Genomic DNA, 19,772 nt, shown 5'->3' with positions numbered 1-19,772 from the left:
TGTGTACACGCGGAGTGAGTGTGTACACAGAGTGAGTGTGTAGACACAGAGTGAGTGTGTACACACGGAATGAGTGTGTACACACACAGTGAGCGTGTACACACAGAGTGAGTACACACAGAGTGAGTGAGTGTGTATACACAGAGTGAGTGTGTACACACAGAGTGAGTGAGTGTGTACACACAGAATGATGAGTGTGTACACACAGAGTGAGTGAGTGTGTACACACAGAGTGAGTGAGTGTGTACACACAGAGTGAGTGTGTACACACAGAGTGAGTGAGTGTGTATACACAGAGTGAGTGTGTACACACAGAGTGAGTGAGTGTGTACACACAGAGTGAGTGAGTGTGTACACACAGAGTGAGTGTGTACACACAGAGTGAGTGAGTGTATACACACGGAGTGAACGTGTACACACAGAGTGAGTGAGTGTGTACACACAGAGTGAGTACACACGGAATGAGTGTTCCACCCCCTCTCTCTCGCTATTCCACGCTACCGGGCCCACGTCTCGCAATTCATGTTGCCAGGCCTCCGTCTCTGTATTCAATTTACCGGGCCTCCGTCTCGCTATTCATGTTGCCGGGCCTCCGTATCGCTATTCATGCTACAGGGCCTCCGTCTCGGTATTCATGTTACCGGGTCTGCGTTTCGCTATTCATGTTACCGGGCCGCCGTATTGCTATTCATGGTACCGGGCCTCCGTCTCGCTATTCATGTTGCCGGGCCTCCGTCTCGCTATTCATGCTACAGGGCCTCCGTCTCGCTATTCATGTTACCGGGTCTGCGTCTCGCTATTCATGTTGCCGGGCCTCCGTCTGGCTATTTGTTGCCGGCTCCGCTCCGATATTCATGTTATAGGGCCCCTGTCTCTCTATTCATGGTTACTGACCTCTGCCTCGCATTCATGTTACCGAGCCTCTGTCTCACTATTCATGTTACCAGGCCTCTGTCTCGATATTCATGTTACCGAGCCTCTGCCTCGCTATTCATGTTACCGAGCCTCTGCCTTGCTATTCATGTTACCGGGTAACCCCCTCTCGCTATTCATGTCACCGGGGGCCCCCTAACGACGCTAATCATGTTACCGGGTCTCCGTGTCTCTATTCATGTTGCGGGGGCTCCCCGCCTCTCCCCCTGCGAGCTCTACGGCTGGGGCCTTCGCTTCGCTGCTGGGTGAGGCCGTGGCTCAGCAGGACCCCGCAGACTGCAACGCCTTGGCTCTATACACTACACTATACACTACACTACTATAACACTACACAATACACTACATTTATATACTATACACTACACACTATACACTACTATACACTACACTATACACTACATTATATACTATACACTATACACACTACACTACACTACTATACACTATACACTACACTATACACTACATTATATACTATACACTATACACACTACACTATACACTACACACTCTCTCTTCCCACACACTACACACACACTACACACACTACACACACTCACCACAAAATACACACCACACTACACACACACACTACACACACTACACACACACTACACACACACTACACACACACTACACACCACACTACACACGCACTACACATACACACTACACACACACTACACACACTACACACACTCACCAATCACCACACTACACACACACACTACACACACTATACACACACTACACACACTCACCACTCACCAGACTACACACACTACACACTCACTACACACACACCACACTACACAGACACTACACACTATACACACACTACACACTATACACACACTACACACACACTACACACTCTCTCTCCCCCACACTACACACACTACACACACACTACATACACTACACACTCTCTCTCCCCACACACTACACACACTACACACACACATACTCACCACTCACCACACTACACACACTACACTACACACACTACACACGCATAACACATACACACTACACACACACTATACACACACTACACACACTCACCACTCACCACACTACACACACTACACACACACTACACACACACTACACACTCTCTCCCCACACACTACACACACACTACACACACTACACACACTCACCACTCACCACACTACACACACTACACTACACACACTACACACGCATAACACATACACACTACACACACACTATACACACACTACACACCCTCACCACTCACCACACTACACACACTATACACACACTACACACACACTACACACACTACACACTCACCACACTACACACACACTACACACACACACTACACACACCACACTACACACACTATACACACACTACACACACACACTACACACACACTACACACACACTACACACACTCACCACTCACCACACTACACACACTACACTACACACACTACACACGCATAACACATACACACTACACACACACTATACACACACTACACACACTCACCACTCACCACACTACACACACTATACACACACTACACACACACTACAAACACTACACACTCACCACACTACACACACACTACACACACACACTACACACCACACTACACACACTATACACACACACTACACACACACTACACACACTCACCACTCACCACACTACACACACTACACTACACACACTACACACGCATAACACATACACACTACACACACACTATACACACACTACACACACTCACCACTCACCACACTACACACACTATACACACACTACACACACACTACACACACTACACACTCACCACACTACACACACACTACACACACTATACACACACTACACACACACACTACACACACTACACACACACACTACACACACTATACACACACTACACACACTCACTACACTACACACACACACTACACACACTCAACAGTCACCACACTACACACACTACATACACACTACACACACATTACACACACTCACCACTCACCACACTACACACACTCACCACTCACCACACTACACACACTACACACACACTACACACACTCACCACACTACATACACACTACACACACTACACACACTCACCACTCAACACACTACACACACTCACCACTCACCACACTCCACACACTACACACATACTACACACACTCACCACTCACCACACTACGCAAACTACACACACTCACCACTCACCACACTACACACACTACACACACACTCCACACACTACACACACACTACACACACACAGTACACACACACTACACACACTACACAGACTCACCACTCACCACACTACACACACTACACACACACTCCACACACTACACACACACACTACCACACTCACTACTCACCACACACTACACACTACACACACTCACCACTCACCACACTACACACACTACACACACTCACCACTCACCACACTACACACACACACTCACCACTCTACACACTACACACACTACACACTCTCTCTCTCTCACACACTCTGACCTCTCCTCACACACACTCCACACAGTCTCTCTCTCACACACTCTCACCTCTCACTCTCTCTCTCACCAAACTCACCAGTCTCTCTCTCCCCTCACTCTCTCCCCACTCTCCCCACTCTCCCCACTCCCCCACTCTCCCCCCACTCTCCCCCCACTCTCTCCTCTCCCCCCACTCTCTCCCCAATCTCTCCCCACTCTCTCCCCCCTCTCTCCCCACTCTCTCCCCACTCTCCCCCCACAGTCTCCCCACTCTCCCCCGACTCTCTCCCCACTCTCCCCCACTCTCTCCCCACTCTCCCCCCACTCTCTCCCCACTCTCCCCCACTCTCTCCCCACTCTCCCCCCACTCTCTCCCACTCTCCCCCCACTCTCTCCCACTCTCCGCCCACTCTCTCCCCACTCTCCCCCCACTCTCTCCCCACTCTCCCCCCACTCTCCCCCCTCCTCCCCCCACTCTCTCCACACTCTCTCCCCCACTCTCTCCCCACTCTCTCCCCACTCTCTCCCCACTCTCCCCCACTCTCCCCATTCTCTCCCCACTCTCTCCCCACTCTCCCCACTCTCTCCCCACTCTCCCCCCACTCTCCCCACCCTCTCCCCACTCTCTCCCCACTCTCTCCACTCTCTCCCCACTCTCTACCCACTCTCTCCCCACTCTCTCCCCACTCTCCCCACTCTCTTCCCACTCCCCCACTCTCCCCTCACTCTCCCCCCACTCTCCCCACTCTCGCCCACTCTCTCCCCACTCTCTCCCCTCTCCCCCCACTCTCTCCCCCCACTCTCTCCCCCACCTCTCCCCACTCTCCCCACTCTCCCCTCACTCTCCCCCCACTCTCCCCCCACTCTCCCCACTCTCTCCCCACTCTCTCCCCACTCTCCCCCCACTCTCCCCCCACTCTCTCCCCACTCTCCCCCCACTCTCCCCACACTCTCCCCACACTCTCTCCCCACTCTCTCCCCACTCTCCCCCCACTCCCCACTCTCTCCCCACTCTCTCCCCACTCTCTCCCCACTCTCCCCTCACTCTCCCCCCACTCTCCCCACTCTCCCCACTCTCTCCGCACTCTCCCCTCACTCTCTCCCCACTCTCCCCACTCTCCCCCCACTCTCTCCCCACTCTCTCCCCACTCTCCCCCACTCTCTCCTCACTCTCCCCCCACTCTCTCCCCACTCTCCCCACTCTCTCCCCACTCTCTCCCCACTCTCTCCCCACTCTCCCCCCACTCTCCCCCCACCTCTCCCACACTCTCCCCCCACTCTCTCCCCACTCTACCCCCACTCTCTCCTCACTCTCCCCCCACTCTCTCCCCACTCTCCCCCACTCTCCCCCCACTCTCCCCACTCTCCCCACTCTCTCCCCACTCTCTCCCCACTCTCTCCCCACTCGCCCCCCACTTCCCCCCACTCTCCCCACACTCCCCCCCTCTCTCTCCCCACTCTACCCCCACTCTCTCCTCACTCTCCCCCCACTCTCTCCCCACACTCCCCCTACTCTCCCCCACTCTCCCCACATTCTCCCCACACTCCCCACACTCCCCTCTCTCACCTCTCTCTCCCCACTCCCCCCACTCTCTCCCCACTCTCTCCCCACTCTCTCCCCACTCTCCCCCCACTCCCCACTCTCTCCCCACTCTCCCCCCACTCTCTCCCCCACTCTCTCCCCCACTCTCCCACTTCTCCCCACTCTCTCCCCACTCTCTCTCCACTCTCCCCCACTCTCCCCACACTCCCCTCTCTCACCTCTCTCTCCTCTCCCCCCACTCTCTCCTCTCCCCCCACTCTCCCCCCACTCTCTCCTCTCCCCCACTCTCTCCCCAATCTCTCCCCACTCTCTCCCCCCTCTCTCCCCACTCTCTCCCCACTCTCCCCCCACAGTCCTCCCCACTCTCCCCCGGACTCTCTCCCCACTCTCCCCCACTCTCTCCCCACTCTCCCCCACTCTCTCCCCACTCTCCCCCACTCTCTCCCCACTCTCCCCTCCCACCACTCTCTCCCCACTCTCCCCCCACTCTCTCCCCACTCTCCGCCCACTCTCTCCCCACTCTCCCCCCACTCTCTCCCACTCTCCCCCCACTCTCCCCCCTCCTCCCCCACTCTCTCCACACTCTCTCCCCCACTCTCTCCCCACTCTCTCCCCACTCTCTCCCCTCCCACTCTCCCCCACTCTCCCCATTCTCTCCCCACTCTCTCCCCACTCTCCCCACCTCTCTCCCACTCTCTCCCCACTCTCCCCCCACTCTCCCCACCCTCTCCCCACTCTCTCCCACTCTCTCCACTCTCTCCCCACTCTCTACCCACTCTCTCCCACTCTCTCCCCACTCTCCCCACTCTCTTCCCACTCCCCCACTCTCCCTCCCTCTCTCCCCCACTCGCGCCACTCTCTCCCCACTCTCTCCCCACTCTCTCCCCTCTCCCCCCACTCTCTCCCCCCACTCTCTCCCCCCACTCTCTCCCCACTCTCCCACTCTCCCCTCACTCTCCCCCCACTCTCCCCACTCTCTCCCCATCTCTCCCCACCTCCCCCCACTCTCCCCCCACTCTCTCCCCACTCTCCCCCACTCTCCCCACACTCTCCCCACACTCTCTCCCCACTCTCTCCCCACTCTCCCCCCACTCCCACTCTCCCCACTCTCTCCCCACTCTCTCCCCACTCTCCCCCACTCTCCCCCCACTCTCCCCACTCTCCCACTCTCTCCGCACTCTCCCCTCACTCTCTCCCCACTCTCCCCACTCTCTCCCCCACTCTCTCCCCACTCTCTCCCACTCTCCCCCACTCTCTCCTCACTCTCCCCCCACTCCTCCCCACTCTCCCCACTCTCTCCCCACTCTCTCCCCACTCTCTCCCCACTCTCCCCCCACTCTCTCCCCACTCTCCCCACACTCTCCCCACATCCTCTCCCCACTACCCCCACTCTCTCCTCACTCTCCCCCCACTCTCTCCCCACTCTCCCCCCACTCTCCCCCCACTCTCCCCACTCTCTCCCCACTCTCTCCCCACTCTCTCTCCACTCTCCCCCACTCCCCCACACTCCCCTCTCTCACCTCTCTCTCCTCTCCCCCCACTCTCTCCTCTCCCCCCACTCTCCCCCCCACTCTCTCCTCTCCCCCCACTGTCTCCCTAATCTCTCCCCACTCTCTCCCCCCTCTCTCCCCACTCTCTCCCCACTCTCCCCCCACAGTCTCCCCACTCTCCCCCGACTCTCTCCCCACTCTCCCCCACTCTCTCCCCACTCTCCCCCACTCTCTCCCCACTCTCCCCCACTCTCTCCCCACTCTCCCCCACTCTCTCCCCACTCTCCCCCCACTCTCTCCCCACTCTCCGCCCACTCTCTCCCCACTCTCCCCCACTCTCCCCACTCTCCCCCACTCTCCCCCCTCCTCCCCCCACTCTCTCCACACTCTCTCCCCCACTCTCTCCCCACCTCTCCCCACTCTCTCCCCCACTCTCCCCCCACTCTCCCCATTCTCTCCCCACTCTCTCCCCACTCTCCCCACTCTCTCCCCACTCTCTCCCCCACTCTCCCCCCACTCTCCCCACCCTCTCCCCACTCTCTCCCCACTCTCTCCACTCTCTCCCCACTCTCTACCCCACTCTCTCCCCACTCTCTCCCCACTCTCCCCTCTCTCTTCCCACTCCCCCACTCTCCCCTCACTCTCCCCCCACTCTCCCCACTCTCTCCCCACTCTCTCCCCACTCTCCCCCCACTCTCTCCCCCCACTCTCTCCCCACTCTCCCCCACTCTCTCCCCACTCTCCCCACTCTCCCCTCACTCTCCCCCCACTCTCCCCACTCTCTCCCCACTCTCTCCCCACTCTCCCCCCACTCTCCCCCCACTCTCTCCCCACTCTCCCCCACTCTCCCCACACTCTCCCCACACTCTCTCCCACTCCTCTCCCCACTCTCCCCCCACTCCCCACTCTCTCCCCACTCTCTCCCCACTCTCCCCTCACTCTCCCCCCACTCTCCCCACTCTCCCCACTCTCTCCCCCACTCTCCCCTCACTCTCTCCCCACTCTCCCCACTCTCCCCCCACTCTCTCCCCACTCTCTCCCCACTCCCCCCCACTCTCTCCTCACTCTCCCCCCACTCTCTCCCACTCTCCCCACTCTCTCCCACTCTCTCCCCACCTCCTCCCCACCTCTCCCCACTCCTCCCCACTCTCCCCCCACTCTCCCCCCACTCTCCCCACACTCTCCCCCCACTCTCTCCCCACTCTACCCCACTCTCTCCTCACTCTCCCCCCACTCTCTCCCCACTCTCCCCCCACTCTCCCCCCACTCTCCCCACTCTCTCCCCACTCTCTCCCCACTCTCTCTCCACTCTCCCCCACTCTCCCCACACTCCCCTCTCTCACCTCTCTCTCCTCTCCCCCACTCTCTCCTCTCCCCCCACTCTCCCCCCACTCTCTCCTCTCCCCCCACTCTCTCCCCATCTCTCCCACTCTCTCTCCCCCCTCTCTCCCACTCTCTCCCCACTCTCCCCCCACAGTCTCCCCACTCTCCCCCGACTCTCCCCCACTCTTCCCCACTCTCTCCCCACTCTCCCCCCACTCTCTCCCCACTCTCCCCCACTCTCTCCCACTCTCCCACCACTCTCTCCCCACTCTCCCCCACTCTCTCCCCACTCTCCGCCCACTCTCTCCTCACTCTCCCCCCACTCTCTCCCCACTCTCCCCACTCTCCCCCCACTCTCTCCCCACTCCCCCACTCTCTCCTCACTCTCCCTCCACTCTCCCCACTCTCCCCCCACTCTCCCCCCACCCTCCCCACTCTCTCCCCTCTCTCCCCACTCTCTCCCCCACTCTCTCCTCATCTCCCCCACTCTCTCCCCATTCTCCCACACTCCCCTCTCTCAACCTCTCTCTCCCCACACTCCACACACTATCCCTACTCTCTCCTCTCTCCCCACTCTCCCCCCACTCTCCCCACTCTCCCCCACTCTCCCCACTCTCCGCCCACTCTCCCCACTCTCCCCCACTCTCCCCTCTCCTCACTCTCCGCCCACTCTCCCCCCACTCTCCCCCCACTCTCCCCCACACTCTCCCCACTCTTTCCCCACTCTCCCCCCACTCTCCCCCACACTCTCCCCACTCTCTCCCCACTCTCCCCCCACTCTCCCCACTCTCTCCCCATTCTCTCCCCACTCTCTCCCCACTCTCCCCACTCTCTCCCCCACTCTCCCCCCACTCTCTCCCCCATTCTCTCCCACTCTCTCCCCACTCTCCCCACTCTCTCCCACTCTCCCCCCACTCTCCCCACTCTCCCCCACACTCTCCCCCCACTCTCCCCCACTCTCCCCACTCTCCCCCACACTCTCCCCCCACTCTCCCCCACTCTCCCCACTCTCTCCCCACTCTCTCCCCACTCTCCCCCACACTCTCCCCACTCTCCCCCACACTCTCCCCCCACTCTCCCCCCACTCTCCCCCCACTCTCCCCCCACTCTCCCCCCACTTTCCCACTCTCTCCCCACTCTCTCCCCACTCTCTCCCCATTCTCTCCCCACTCTCTCCCCACTCTCTCCCCACTCTCTCCCCACTCTCCCCACTCTCTCCCCACTCTCTCCCCACCTCTCCCCCACTCTCCCCCCACTCTCCCCACTCTTTCCCCACTCTCTCCCCCACTCTCTCCCCACTCTCTCCCCACTCTACCCTCACTCTCCCCCCACTCTCCCCTCACTTTCCCCCACTCTCCCCACTCTCTCCCCACTCTCCCCCCACTCTCCCCCACTCTCCCCCCACTCTCCCCCCTCTCTCCCCACTCTCCCCCACTCTCTCCCCACTCTCTCCCCACTCTCCCCCCACTCTCTCCCCCACTCTCTCCCACTCTCCCCACTCTCTCCCCCCTCTCTCCCCACTCTCTCCCCACTCTCCCCCCACTCTCTCCCCTCTCTCTCCCCACTCTCTCCCCACTCTCTCCCCACTCTCTCCCCCTCTCTCCCCACTCTCTCCCCTCTCTCCCCACTCTCCCCACTCGCTATTCACCATCACTATTTACCATCACTATTCACCATCACCATCACTATTCACCATCACTACTCACCATCACTATTCACCATCACTATTCACCATCACTACTCGCCATCGCTACTCACCATCACTACTCGCCAACACTATTCACCATCACTATTCACCATCACTATTCACCATCGCTACTCACCATCACTACTCACCAACACTATTCACCATCACTATTCACCATCACTACTCACCATCACTATTCACCATCACTATTCACCATCACTATTCACCATCACCATCACTATTCACCATCACTATTCACCATCACTTCTCACCATCACTACTCGCCATCACTATTCACCATCACTATTCACCATCACTATTCACCATCGCTATCCACCATCACGATCACTATTCACCATCACTACTCACCATCACTATTCACCATCACTATTCACCATCACTATTCACCATCACTATTCACCATCACTACTCACCATCACTATTCACCATCACTATTCACCATCACCATCACTATTCACCATCACTACTCACCATCACTACTCACCATCGCTACTCACCATCACTACTCACCATCACTATTCACCATCACTATTCACCATCACTATTCACCATCACTATTCACCATCGCTACTCACCATCACTATTCACCATCACTATTCACCATCACTACTCGCCATCACTATTCACATCACTATTCACCATCACCATCACTATTCACCATCACTATTCACCATCACTATTCACCATCACTATTCACCATCACCATCACTATTCACCATCACTATTCACCATCACTATTCACCATCAATATTCACCATCAATATTCACCATCACTATTCACCATCACCATCACTATTCACCATCACTATTCACCATCACTATTCACCATCAATCAACACCACTATTCACCATCACTATTCACCATCACTATTCACCATCACTATTCACCATCACTATTCACCATCACTATTCACCATCACTATTCACCATCAATATTCACCATCACTATTCACCATCACTATTCACCATCACTATTCACCATCACTATTCACCATCAATCACACCACTATTCACCATCACTATTCACCATCACTATTCACCATCACTATTCACCATCACTATTCACCATCACTATTCACCATCACTATTCACCATCAATCAACACCACTATTCACCATCGCTATTCACCATCACTATTCACCATCACTATTCACCATCACTATTCACCATCACTATTCACCATCACTACTCACCATCACCATTCACCATCACTACTCACCATCACTATTCACCATCACCATCACTATTCACCATCACTATTCACCATCACTACTCACCATCACCATCACTAATCACCATCACTATTCACCATCACCATCACTATTCACTATCACTATTCACCATCACTATTCACCATCACTATTCACCATCACCATCACTACTCACCATCACTACTCACCATCACTATTCACCATCACTATTCACCATCACTACTCACCATCACTACTCACCATCACTATTCACCATCACTATTCACCATCACTATTCACCATCACTATTCACCATCACTATTCACCATCAATCAACACCACTATTCACCATCACTATTCACCATCACTACTCACCATCACTACTCACCATCACTATTCACCATCACTATTCACCATCACTATTCACCATCAATCACTATTCACCATCACTATTCACTATTCACCATCACTATTCACCATCACTATTCACCATCACCTTCACTACTCACCATCACTATTCACCATCACTACTCACCGTGTTATCGTCACGTGGTGGTGGAGCATTACCACGTGATACCACCACGATGTGCGAATTGCTTCCTGCGTGAAATTTTACCGAAACGTCTTCATTGGAATGGAACAATCAAACGTAGAACAATTGTTAAGTTAAATAAACGAAGTTATAATATTTAAATAAAAAACACACACAATTCCAATAAGAAAGTAACAGAGTTAAAACAAACCTTGGATTGCGAGTGAATTCGCCTGCGAGTGTTTTGACGTACGAGTGCTTTGATATACGAGCTCTTTGACGTACGAGTGTTTTGACGTACGAGTGTTTTGACGTACGAGTGTTTTGACGAACGAGCGCTTTGATATACGAGTGTTTTGATGTACGAGTGCTTTGATGTAAGAGTGCTTTGATATACGAGCGCTTTGACGTACGACTGCTTTGATGTACGAGTGCTTTGACGTACGAGTGTTTTGACGTACGAGTGTTTTGATATACGAGTGCTTTGACGTACGAGTGTTTTGACGTACGAGTGCTTTGACGTACGAGTGTTTTGATGTACGAGTATTTTGACGTACGAGTGCTTTGACGCACGAGTGCTTTGACGTACGAGTGCTTTGACGAACGAGTGTTTTGATGTACGAGTGCTTTGACGTACGAGTGTTTTGATGTACGAGTGTTTTGATGTACGAGTGTTTTGACGTACGAGTGTTTTGACGTACGAGTGTTTTGACGTACTAGTCCTTTGACGTACAAGTGCTTTGACGTACGAGTGTTTTGATATACGAGTGTTTTGATATACGAGTGCTTTGACGTACGAGTGCTTTGACGTACGAGTGCTTTGACGTACGAGTGCTTTGATGTACGAGTGCTTTGATGTACGAGTGCTTTGACGTACGAGTGCTTTGACGTACGAGTGCTTTGATATACGAGTGCTTTAATGTACGAGTGCTTTGATGTAAGAGTGCTTTGATGCATGAGTGCTTTGACGTACGAGTGCTTTGACGTACGAGTGTTTTGATGTACGAGTGCTTTGATGTACGAGTGTTTTGATGTACGAGTGCTTTGACGTACGAGTGCTTTGATATACGAGTACTTTGACGTACGAGCGCTTTGATGTACGAGCGCTTTTATATACGAGTGCTTTGATATACGAGTACTTTGACGTACGAGCGCTTTGACGTGCGAGCGCTTTGATATACGAGTGCTTTGATGTAAGAGTGCTTTGATATACGAGTGCTTTGATGTACGAGTGTTTTGATGTACGAGTGCTTTGATATACGAGTGTTTTGATGTACGAGTGCTTTTACGTACGAGTGTTTTGACGTACGAGTGCTTTGATGTACGAGTGTTTTGATGTACGTGTGCTTTGACGTACGAGTGCTTTGATATACGAGTACTTTGACGTACGAGTGCTTTGACGTACGAGTGCTTTGTCGTATGAGTGTTTTGATGTACGAGTGCTTTGACGTACGAGTGCTTTGATATACGAGTGCTCTGATATACGAGTGCTTTGATATACGAGTGCTTTAATGTACGAGTGCTTTGATGCATGAGTGCTTTGACATACGAGTGCTTTGACGTACGAGTGCTTTGATGTACGAGTGCTTTGACGTACGAGTGCTTTGATGTACGAGTGCTTTGACGTACGAGTGTTTTGATGTACGAGTGTTTTGATGTACGAGTGTTTTGATGTACGAGTGTTTCGATGTACGAGTGTTTTTACGTACGAGTGTTTTGACGTACGAGTGTTTTGACGTACGAGTCCTTTGACGCACGAGTGTTTTGATATACGAGTGTTTTGATATACGAGTGCTTTGCTGTACGAGTGCTTTGATGTACGAGTGCGTTGACGTACGAGTGCTTTGACGTACGAGTGCTTTGACATACGAGTGCTTTGATATACGAGTGCTTTGATGTACGAGTGCTTTGACGTACGAGTGCTTTGACGTACGAGTGCTTTGACGTACGAGTGCTTTGATATACGAGTGCTTTAATGTACGAGTGCTTTGATGTAAGAGTGCTTTTATGTACGAGTGTTTTGATGTACGAGTGCTTTGACGTACGAGTGCTTTGATATACGAGTACTTTGACGTACGAGCGCTTTGATGTACGAGCACTTTGATATACGAGTGCTTTGATATACGAGTGCTTTGATGTACGAGTACTTTGACGTACGGGCGCTTTAATGTACAAGTGCTTTGACGTACGAGCGCTTTGATATACGAGTGCTTTGATGTAAGAGTGCTTTGATATACGAGTGCTTTGATGTACGAGTGTTTTGATGTACGAGTGCATTGATATACGAGTGTTTTGATGTACGAGTGCTTTGACGTACGAGTGTTTTGATGTACGAGTGCTTTGATGTTCGAGTGTTTTGATGTACGAGTGCTTTGACGTACGTGTGCTTTGATATACGAGTACTTTGATGTACGAGTGCTTTGATGTACGAGCGCTTTAATATACGAGTGCTTTGATATACGAGTGCTTTGACGTACGAGTGCTTTGATATACGAGTGCTTTGATATACGAGTGCTTTGATATACGAGTGTTTTGATGTACGAGTGTTTTGATGTACGAGTGTTTTGATGTACGAGTGTTTTGATGTACGAGTGTTTTGATGTACGAGTGCTTTGACGTCCGAGTGTTTTGATGTACGAGTGTTTTGATGTACGAGTGTTTTGATGTACGAGTGTTTTGATGTACGAGTGTTTTGATGTACGAGTGTTTTGATGTTCGAGTGCTTTGATATACGAGTGTTTGACGTACGAGTGTTTTGACGTACGAGTGTTTTGACGTACGAGTCCTTTGACGTACGAGTGCTTTGACGTACGAGTGTTTTGATATACGAGTGTTTTGATATACGAGTGCTTTGACGTACGAGTGCTTTGACGTACGAGTGCTTTGACGTACGAGTGCTTTGATATGCGAGTGCTTTGATGTACGAGTGCTTTGACGTACGAGTGCTTTGACGTACGAGTGCTTTGATATACGAGTGCTTTGATATACGAGTGCTTTAATGTACGAGTGCTTTGATCTAAGAGTGCTTTGATGCATGAGTGCTATGACGTACAAGTGCTTTGACGTACGAGTGCTTTGACGTACGAGTGCTTTGATGTACGAGTGCTTTGACGTACGAGTGCTTTGACATACGAGCGCTTTGACGTACGAGCGCTTTGATATACGAGTGTTTTGATATACGAGTGTTTTGATATACGAGCGCTTTGACGTACGAGCGCTTTGATATACGAGTGCTTTGATATACGAGTGCTTTGATATACGAGTACTTTGACGTACGAGCGCTTTGATGTACGAGTGCTTTGATATACGAGTGTTTTGATGTACGAGTGCTTTGACGTACGAGTGTTTTGATGTACGAGTGCTTTGATGTACGAGTGTTTTGATGTACGAGTGCTTTGACGTACGAGCGCTTTGATGTACGAGTGCTTTGATATACGAGTGTTTTGATGTACGAGTGCTTTGACGTACGAGTGTTTTAATGTACGAGTGCTTTGATGCATGACTGCTTTGACATACGAGTGCTTTGACGTACGAGTGCTTTGATGTACGAGCGCTTTGATATACGAGTGCTTTGATATACGAGTGCTTTGACGTACGAGTGCTTTGATATACGAGTGCTTTGATATACGAGTGCTTTGATATACGAGTGCTTTAATGTACGAGTGCTTTGATGCATGACTGCTTTGACATACGAGTGCTTTGACGTACGAGTGCTTTGATGTACGAGTGCTTTGACGTACGAGTGCTTTGATGTACGAGTGCTTTGATGTACGAGTGCTTTGACGTAAGAGCTTTTGATGTACGAGCGCTTTGATGTACGAGTGCTTTGATATACGAGTGTTTTGATGTACGAGTGCTTTGACGTACGAGTGTTTTGATGTACGAGTGCTTTGATGTACGAGTGTTTTGATGTACGAGTGCTTTGACGTACGGGTGCTTTAATATACGAGTACTTTGACGTACGAGTGCTTTGATGTACGAGCGCTTTGATATACGAGTGCTTTGATATACGAGTGCTTTGATATACGAGTGCTTTGATATACGAGTGCTTTGATGTACGAGTACTTTGACGTACGAGTGCTTTGATGTACGAGCGCTTTGATATACGAGTGCTTTGATATACGAGTGCTTTGACGTACGAGTGCTTTGATATACGAGTGCTTTGATATACGAGTGCTTTGATATATGAGTGCTTTAATGTACGAGTGCTTTGATGCATGAGTGCTTTGACATACGAGTGCTTTGACGTACGAGTGCTTTGATGTACGAGTGCTTTGACGTACGAGTGCTTTGATGTACGAGTGCTTTGATGTACGAGTGTTTTGATGTACGAGTGCTTTGACGTACGAGTGCTTTGATGTACGAGCGCTTTGATATACGAGTGCTTTGATATATGAGTGCTTTGATGTACGAGTGCTTTGACGTAAGAGCTTTTGATGTACGAGCGCTTTGATGTACGAGTGCTTTGATATACAAGTGTTTTGATGTACGAGTGCTTTGATGTATGAGTGCTTTGATGTACGAGTGCTTTGATGTATGAGTGCTTTGATATACGAGTGCTTTGATATACGAGTGCTTCGATGTATGAGTGCTTTGATATACGAGTCCTTTGATGTACGAGTGCTTTGACGTAAGAGCTTTTGATATACGAGCGCTTTGATATACGAGTGCTTTGATATACGAGTGCTTTGATGTACGAGTGCTTTGATGTATGAGTGCTTTGATATACGAGTGCTTTGATATACGAGTGCTTTGACGTACGAGTGCTTTGATGTACGAGTGTTTTGATGTACGAGCGCTTTGATGTATGGGTGCTTTGATATACGAGTGTTTTGATGTACGAGTGCTTTGATGTACGAGTGCTTTGATGTACGAGTGCTTTGACGTACGAGTGCTTTGACGTCCGAGCGCTTTCATATACAAGCGCTTTGGATTACCAAACACGTTTCCCGGAAGGAATTGCGCTCGCAAATCCAAGGTTTTAATCTTTTTTTTTACCGTAATACGACTTTCTTGAAGATGTATGTTTTTCTGACTCGCACCTCGTATTTGTTCACTCTGTCTATGCTGGTATGCTCACTCCACAGGTTGAACACGAAATTTAGCAGTCTTCTGAAATTCGTGGTCCACCAGGTAAGTGTCTCACTGTGTCGTTGACCTGACTGGTTGTGCATCATGCAATTCTTTCTTAGGTTTGTTGAATTCTCTCGTCTCTCATCTTCTTTTCTAGATTTAAAGCTTTCGTGACTGCAAGGATCCATACTCTTTGGTTCTATTCGGTAAAGTCACGTAGGTGAAAAATAAAACGACAAAAAAATCACGACGTTTCGGCCACAACACAAGCGGCCTTCATCAGGCTGAAGGGATCAGGCTGTCTCGAGGACAGCGCTGGAGTGAAACACAGCCACGCTCAGACCGCGGACCTTTAAGCTGTGTGCGAGTAATTAAGGTGCCTTGACAAAGGAATTAGCATAAAAAATTAGCATTTGATTGGCCGACTTAGCACGATGAACGGTGTAGAGGCGGTGTACGTGCGGGTGAACATGCCGGTTGGCGAGGGGGGGCGTTCACCTATTGGTGGTGTGAAAAGGGAATTTTTTTAAGAGCTGCGAAAGTTTAAGGTACCACTACTTGAAAAATATACCGTACCATTGAAAATTAGTTTAATGATTGGTTCGATTTAGAACGTCTTTCCAATGGTTGCTTAATTTGAAACCATCCTCTCGGTTGAAATTACGTCTGTGTTTGTAGATCTGAATTGTATTTACCTCCGTGATTTGTTGTTTTTTTTTAACACATGATGAGGATCGCTTGCGTTGCGGGCGAAATGTCGTGATTGATTTGTTTTTAATGTAATCTTAACGGTATTCCTACGCGCGTGACTTTGGCCGAAAAAAAAACAATGAGGACTTTCTTGATTTGAAGTTTTCCTGGCCGCAGGAATCCCCATGCCCTAAGGGTAAGCGGCGGGACTTTTCAAATCGGCAACAAAAAATCGCGGCCCTCGCCATCTGCCAATCGCGTTGTTTTCAAGTTGCGATTAATCGCAACTTGAAATCGATTTGAAATCGATTAATCGTTAAGCGCCTAATAGAAACACAACGAGGGTGGATAGTCGCGAAGACATCGATAGCAGCCGGCAAATGTATGCACGGTGAGCTTCTTCAGCGCCGTTACGCAGCCAGCCGTTGAGATCGCTTTGTTGGAAATGTGGAGGGGGGGGGAAAAAACGGAGGTCCTGGAGGGAAAAGCCCTGACGACGCAGTCAGGGTCGGGATCGAACCCGCGACCTCCTGCCTGCCAGGCGAGGTAGTCAACATCTACCCACCGTGATGATGGTGGTGGTGGTGGTGGTTGAACCCACGACCTCCTGTACACCAGGCGAGGTAGTCAACATCTCCTACCCACCTTGATGATGATGGTTTTGGTGGTGGAACCCACGACTTCCTGTACACCAGGCGAGGTAGTCAACATCTCCTAGCCACCGTTATGATGGTGGTGGTACAACCCACGACCTCCTGTACACCAAGGGAGGTAGTCAACATCTCCTAGCCACCGTGATGATGGTGGTGGAACCCACGACCTTCTGTAGACCAGGCGAGGTAGTTAACATCTCCTAGCCACCGTGATGATGGTGGTGGAACCCACGACCTCCTGTACACCAGGCGAGGTAGTCAACATCTAGCCACTGTGATGATGGTGGTGGTGGTGGAACCCACGACCTCCTGCGCACCAGGCGAGGTAGTCAACATCTCCTAGCCACCGTGATGATGATGGTGGTGGTGGAACCCACGACCTCCTGCGTACCACGCGAGGTAGTCAACATCTCCTAGCCACCGTGTTGATGATGGTGGTGGTGGAACCCACGACCTCCTGCGTACCAGGCGAGGTAGTCAACATCTCCTAGCCACCGTAATGATGATGGTGGTGGTGGAACCCACGACCTCCCACGTACCAGGCGAGGTTGTCAACATCTCCTAGCCACCGTGATGATGGTGGTGGTGGTGGAACCCACGACCACCTGTACACCAGGCGAGGTAGTCAACATCTCCTAGCCACCGTGATGGTGGTGTTGGTGGAATCCACGACCTGCTGTACACCAGGCGAGGTAGTCAACATCTACTAGCCACCGTGGTGATGATGGTGATGGTGGAACCCACGACCTCCTGTACACCAGGCGAGGTAGTCAACATCTCCTAGCCACCGTAATGATGATGGTGGTGGTGGAACCCACAACCTCCTGCACACCAGGCGTGGTAGTCAACATCTCCTTGCCACCGTGATGATGATGGTGGTGGTGGAACCCACGAACTCCTGCGTACCAGGCGAGGTCATCATTTCCGAGCCACCGTGATGATGGTGGTGGTGGAACTCACGACCTCCTGTACACAAGGCGAGGTAGTCAACATCTCCTAGCCACCGTGATGATGATGATGGTGGTGGAACCCACGACCTCCTGTACACCAGGCGAGGTAGTCAACATCTCCTAGCCACCGTGATGATGATGGTGGTGGTGAAACCCACGACCTCCTGTACACCAGGTGAGGTAGTCAACATTTCCTAGCCACCGTGATGATGGTGGTGGTGGTGGAACCCACGACCTCCTGTACACCAGGCGAGGTAGTCAACATCTCCTAGCCACCGTGACGATGATGGTGGTGGTGGAACCCACGACCTCCTGTAAACCAGGCGAGGTAGTCACGATCTCCTAGCCACCGTAATGATGATGGTGGAACCCACGACCTCCTGTACACCAGGCGAGGTAGTCAACATCTCCTAGCCACCGTGATGATGATGGTGGTGGTGGAACCCACGACCTCCCGCATACCAGGCGAGTTAGTCAACATCTCCTAGCCACCGTGATGATGATGGTGGTGGTAGAACCCACGACCTCCTGTAAACCAGGCGAGGTAGTCAACATCTCCTAGCCACCGTGATGATGATGGTCGTGGTGTTGGAACCCACGACCTCCTGCGTACCAAGCGAGGTAGTCAACATCTCCTAGCCACCGTGATGATGATGATGATGATGGTGGTGGTGGTGGAACCCACGACCTCCTGTACACCAGGCGAGGTAGTCAACATCTCCTAGCCACCGTGATGATGATGATGGTGGTGGCACCCACGACCTCCTGTACACCGGGCGAGGTAGTCAACATCTCATAGCCACCGTGATGATGATGATGGTGGTGGCACCCATGACCTCCTGTACACCAGGCGAGGTAGTCAACATCTCGTAGCCACCGTGATGATGGTGGTGGTGGTGGTGGTGGAACCCACGACCTCCTGTACACCAGGCGAGGTAGTCAACATCTCCTAGCCACCGTGATGACGATGATGATGATGGTGGAACCCACGACCTCCTGTACACCAGGCGAGGTAGTCAACATCTCGTAGCCACCGTGATGATGATGGTGGTGGTGGTGGAACCCACTACCTCCTGCGTACCAGGCGAGGTAGTCAACATCTCGGCACCGTGGTGCCACCTATTGCCGCGTGCCACGGCGTTGTCGGCTATGTCACCCCCC

General features: G+C 52.1%; 1 protein-coding gene across 3 annotated transcripts in view; it reads left to right on the top strand.

Moving 5' to 3' along the window:
• The first annotated feature begins 945 nt into the window (after positions 1 to 945).
• LOC116957918 (uncharacterized) overlaps positions 946 to 19,772 on the top strand; it is a 182,695-nt gene continuing 163,868 nt past the window's right edge. For all 3 annotated transcript variants that reach the window (XM_076054558.1, XM_076054557.1, XM_076054556.1), the window contains exons 1-2: positions 946 to 1,178; positions 16,333 to 16,378. In XM_076054558.1, coding sequence (XP_075910673.1) covers positions 1,084 to 1,178; positions 16,333 to 16,378 — 141 coding nt within the window. In that variant the 5' untranslated portion in view covers positions 946 to 1,083. The remainder of the gene's footprint in view (positions 1,179 to 16,332; positions 16,379 to 19,772) is intronic.

This window comes from Petromyzon marinus, chromosome 66 (assembly GCF_048934315.1).
Source record: "Petromyzon marinus isolate PM22_M1 ecotype Great Lakes invasive population chromosome 66, UKy_Petmar_22M1.pri1.0, whole genome shotgun sequence".
NCBI classification, from domain to species: Eukaryota; Metazoa; Chordata; class Hyperoartia; order Petromyzontiformes; family Petromyzontidae; genus Petromyzon; species Petromyzon marinus.
The sequence above is the reverse complement of the archived record's forward strand: the minus strand, read 5'-3'. Positions and strand labels throughout refer to the sequence as shown.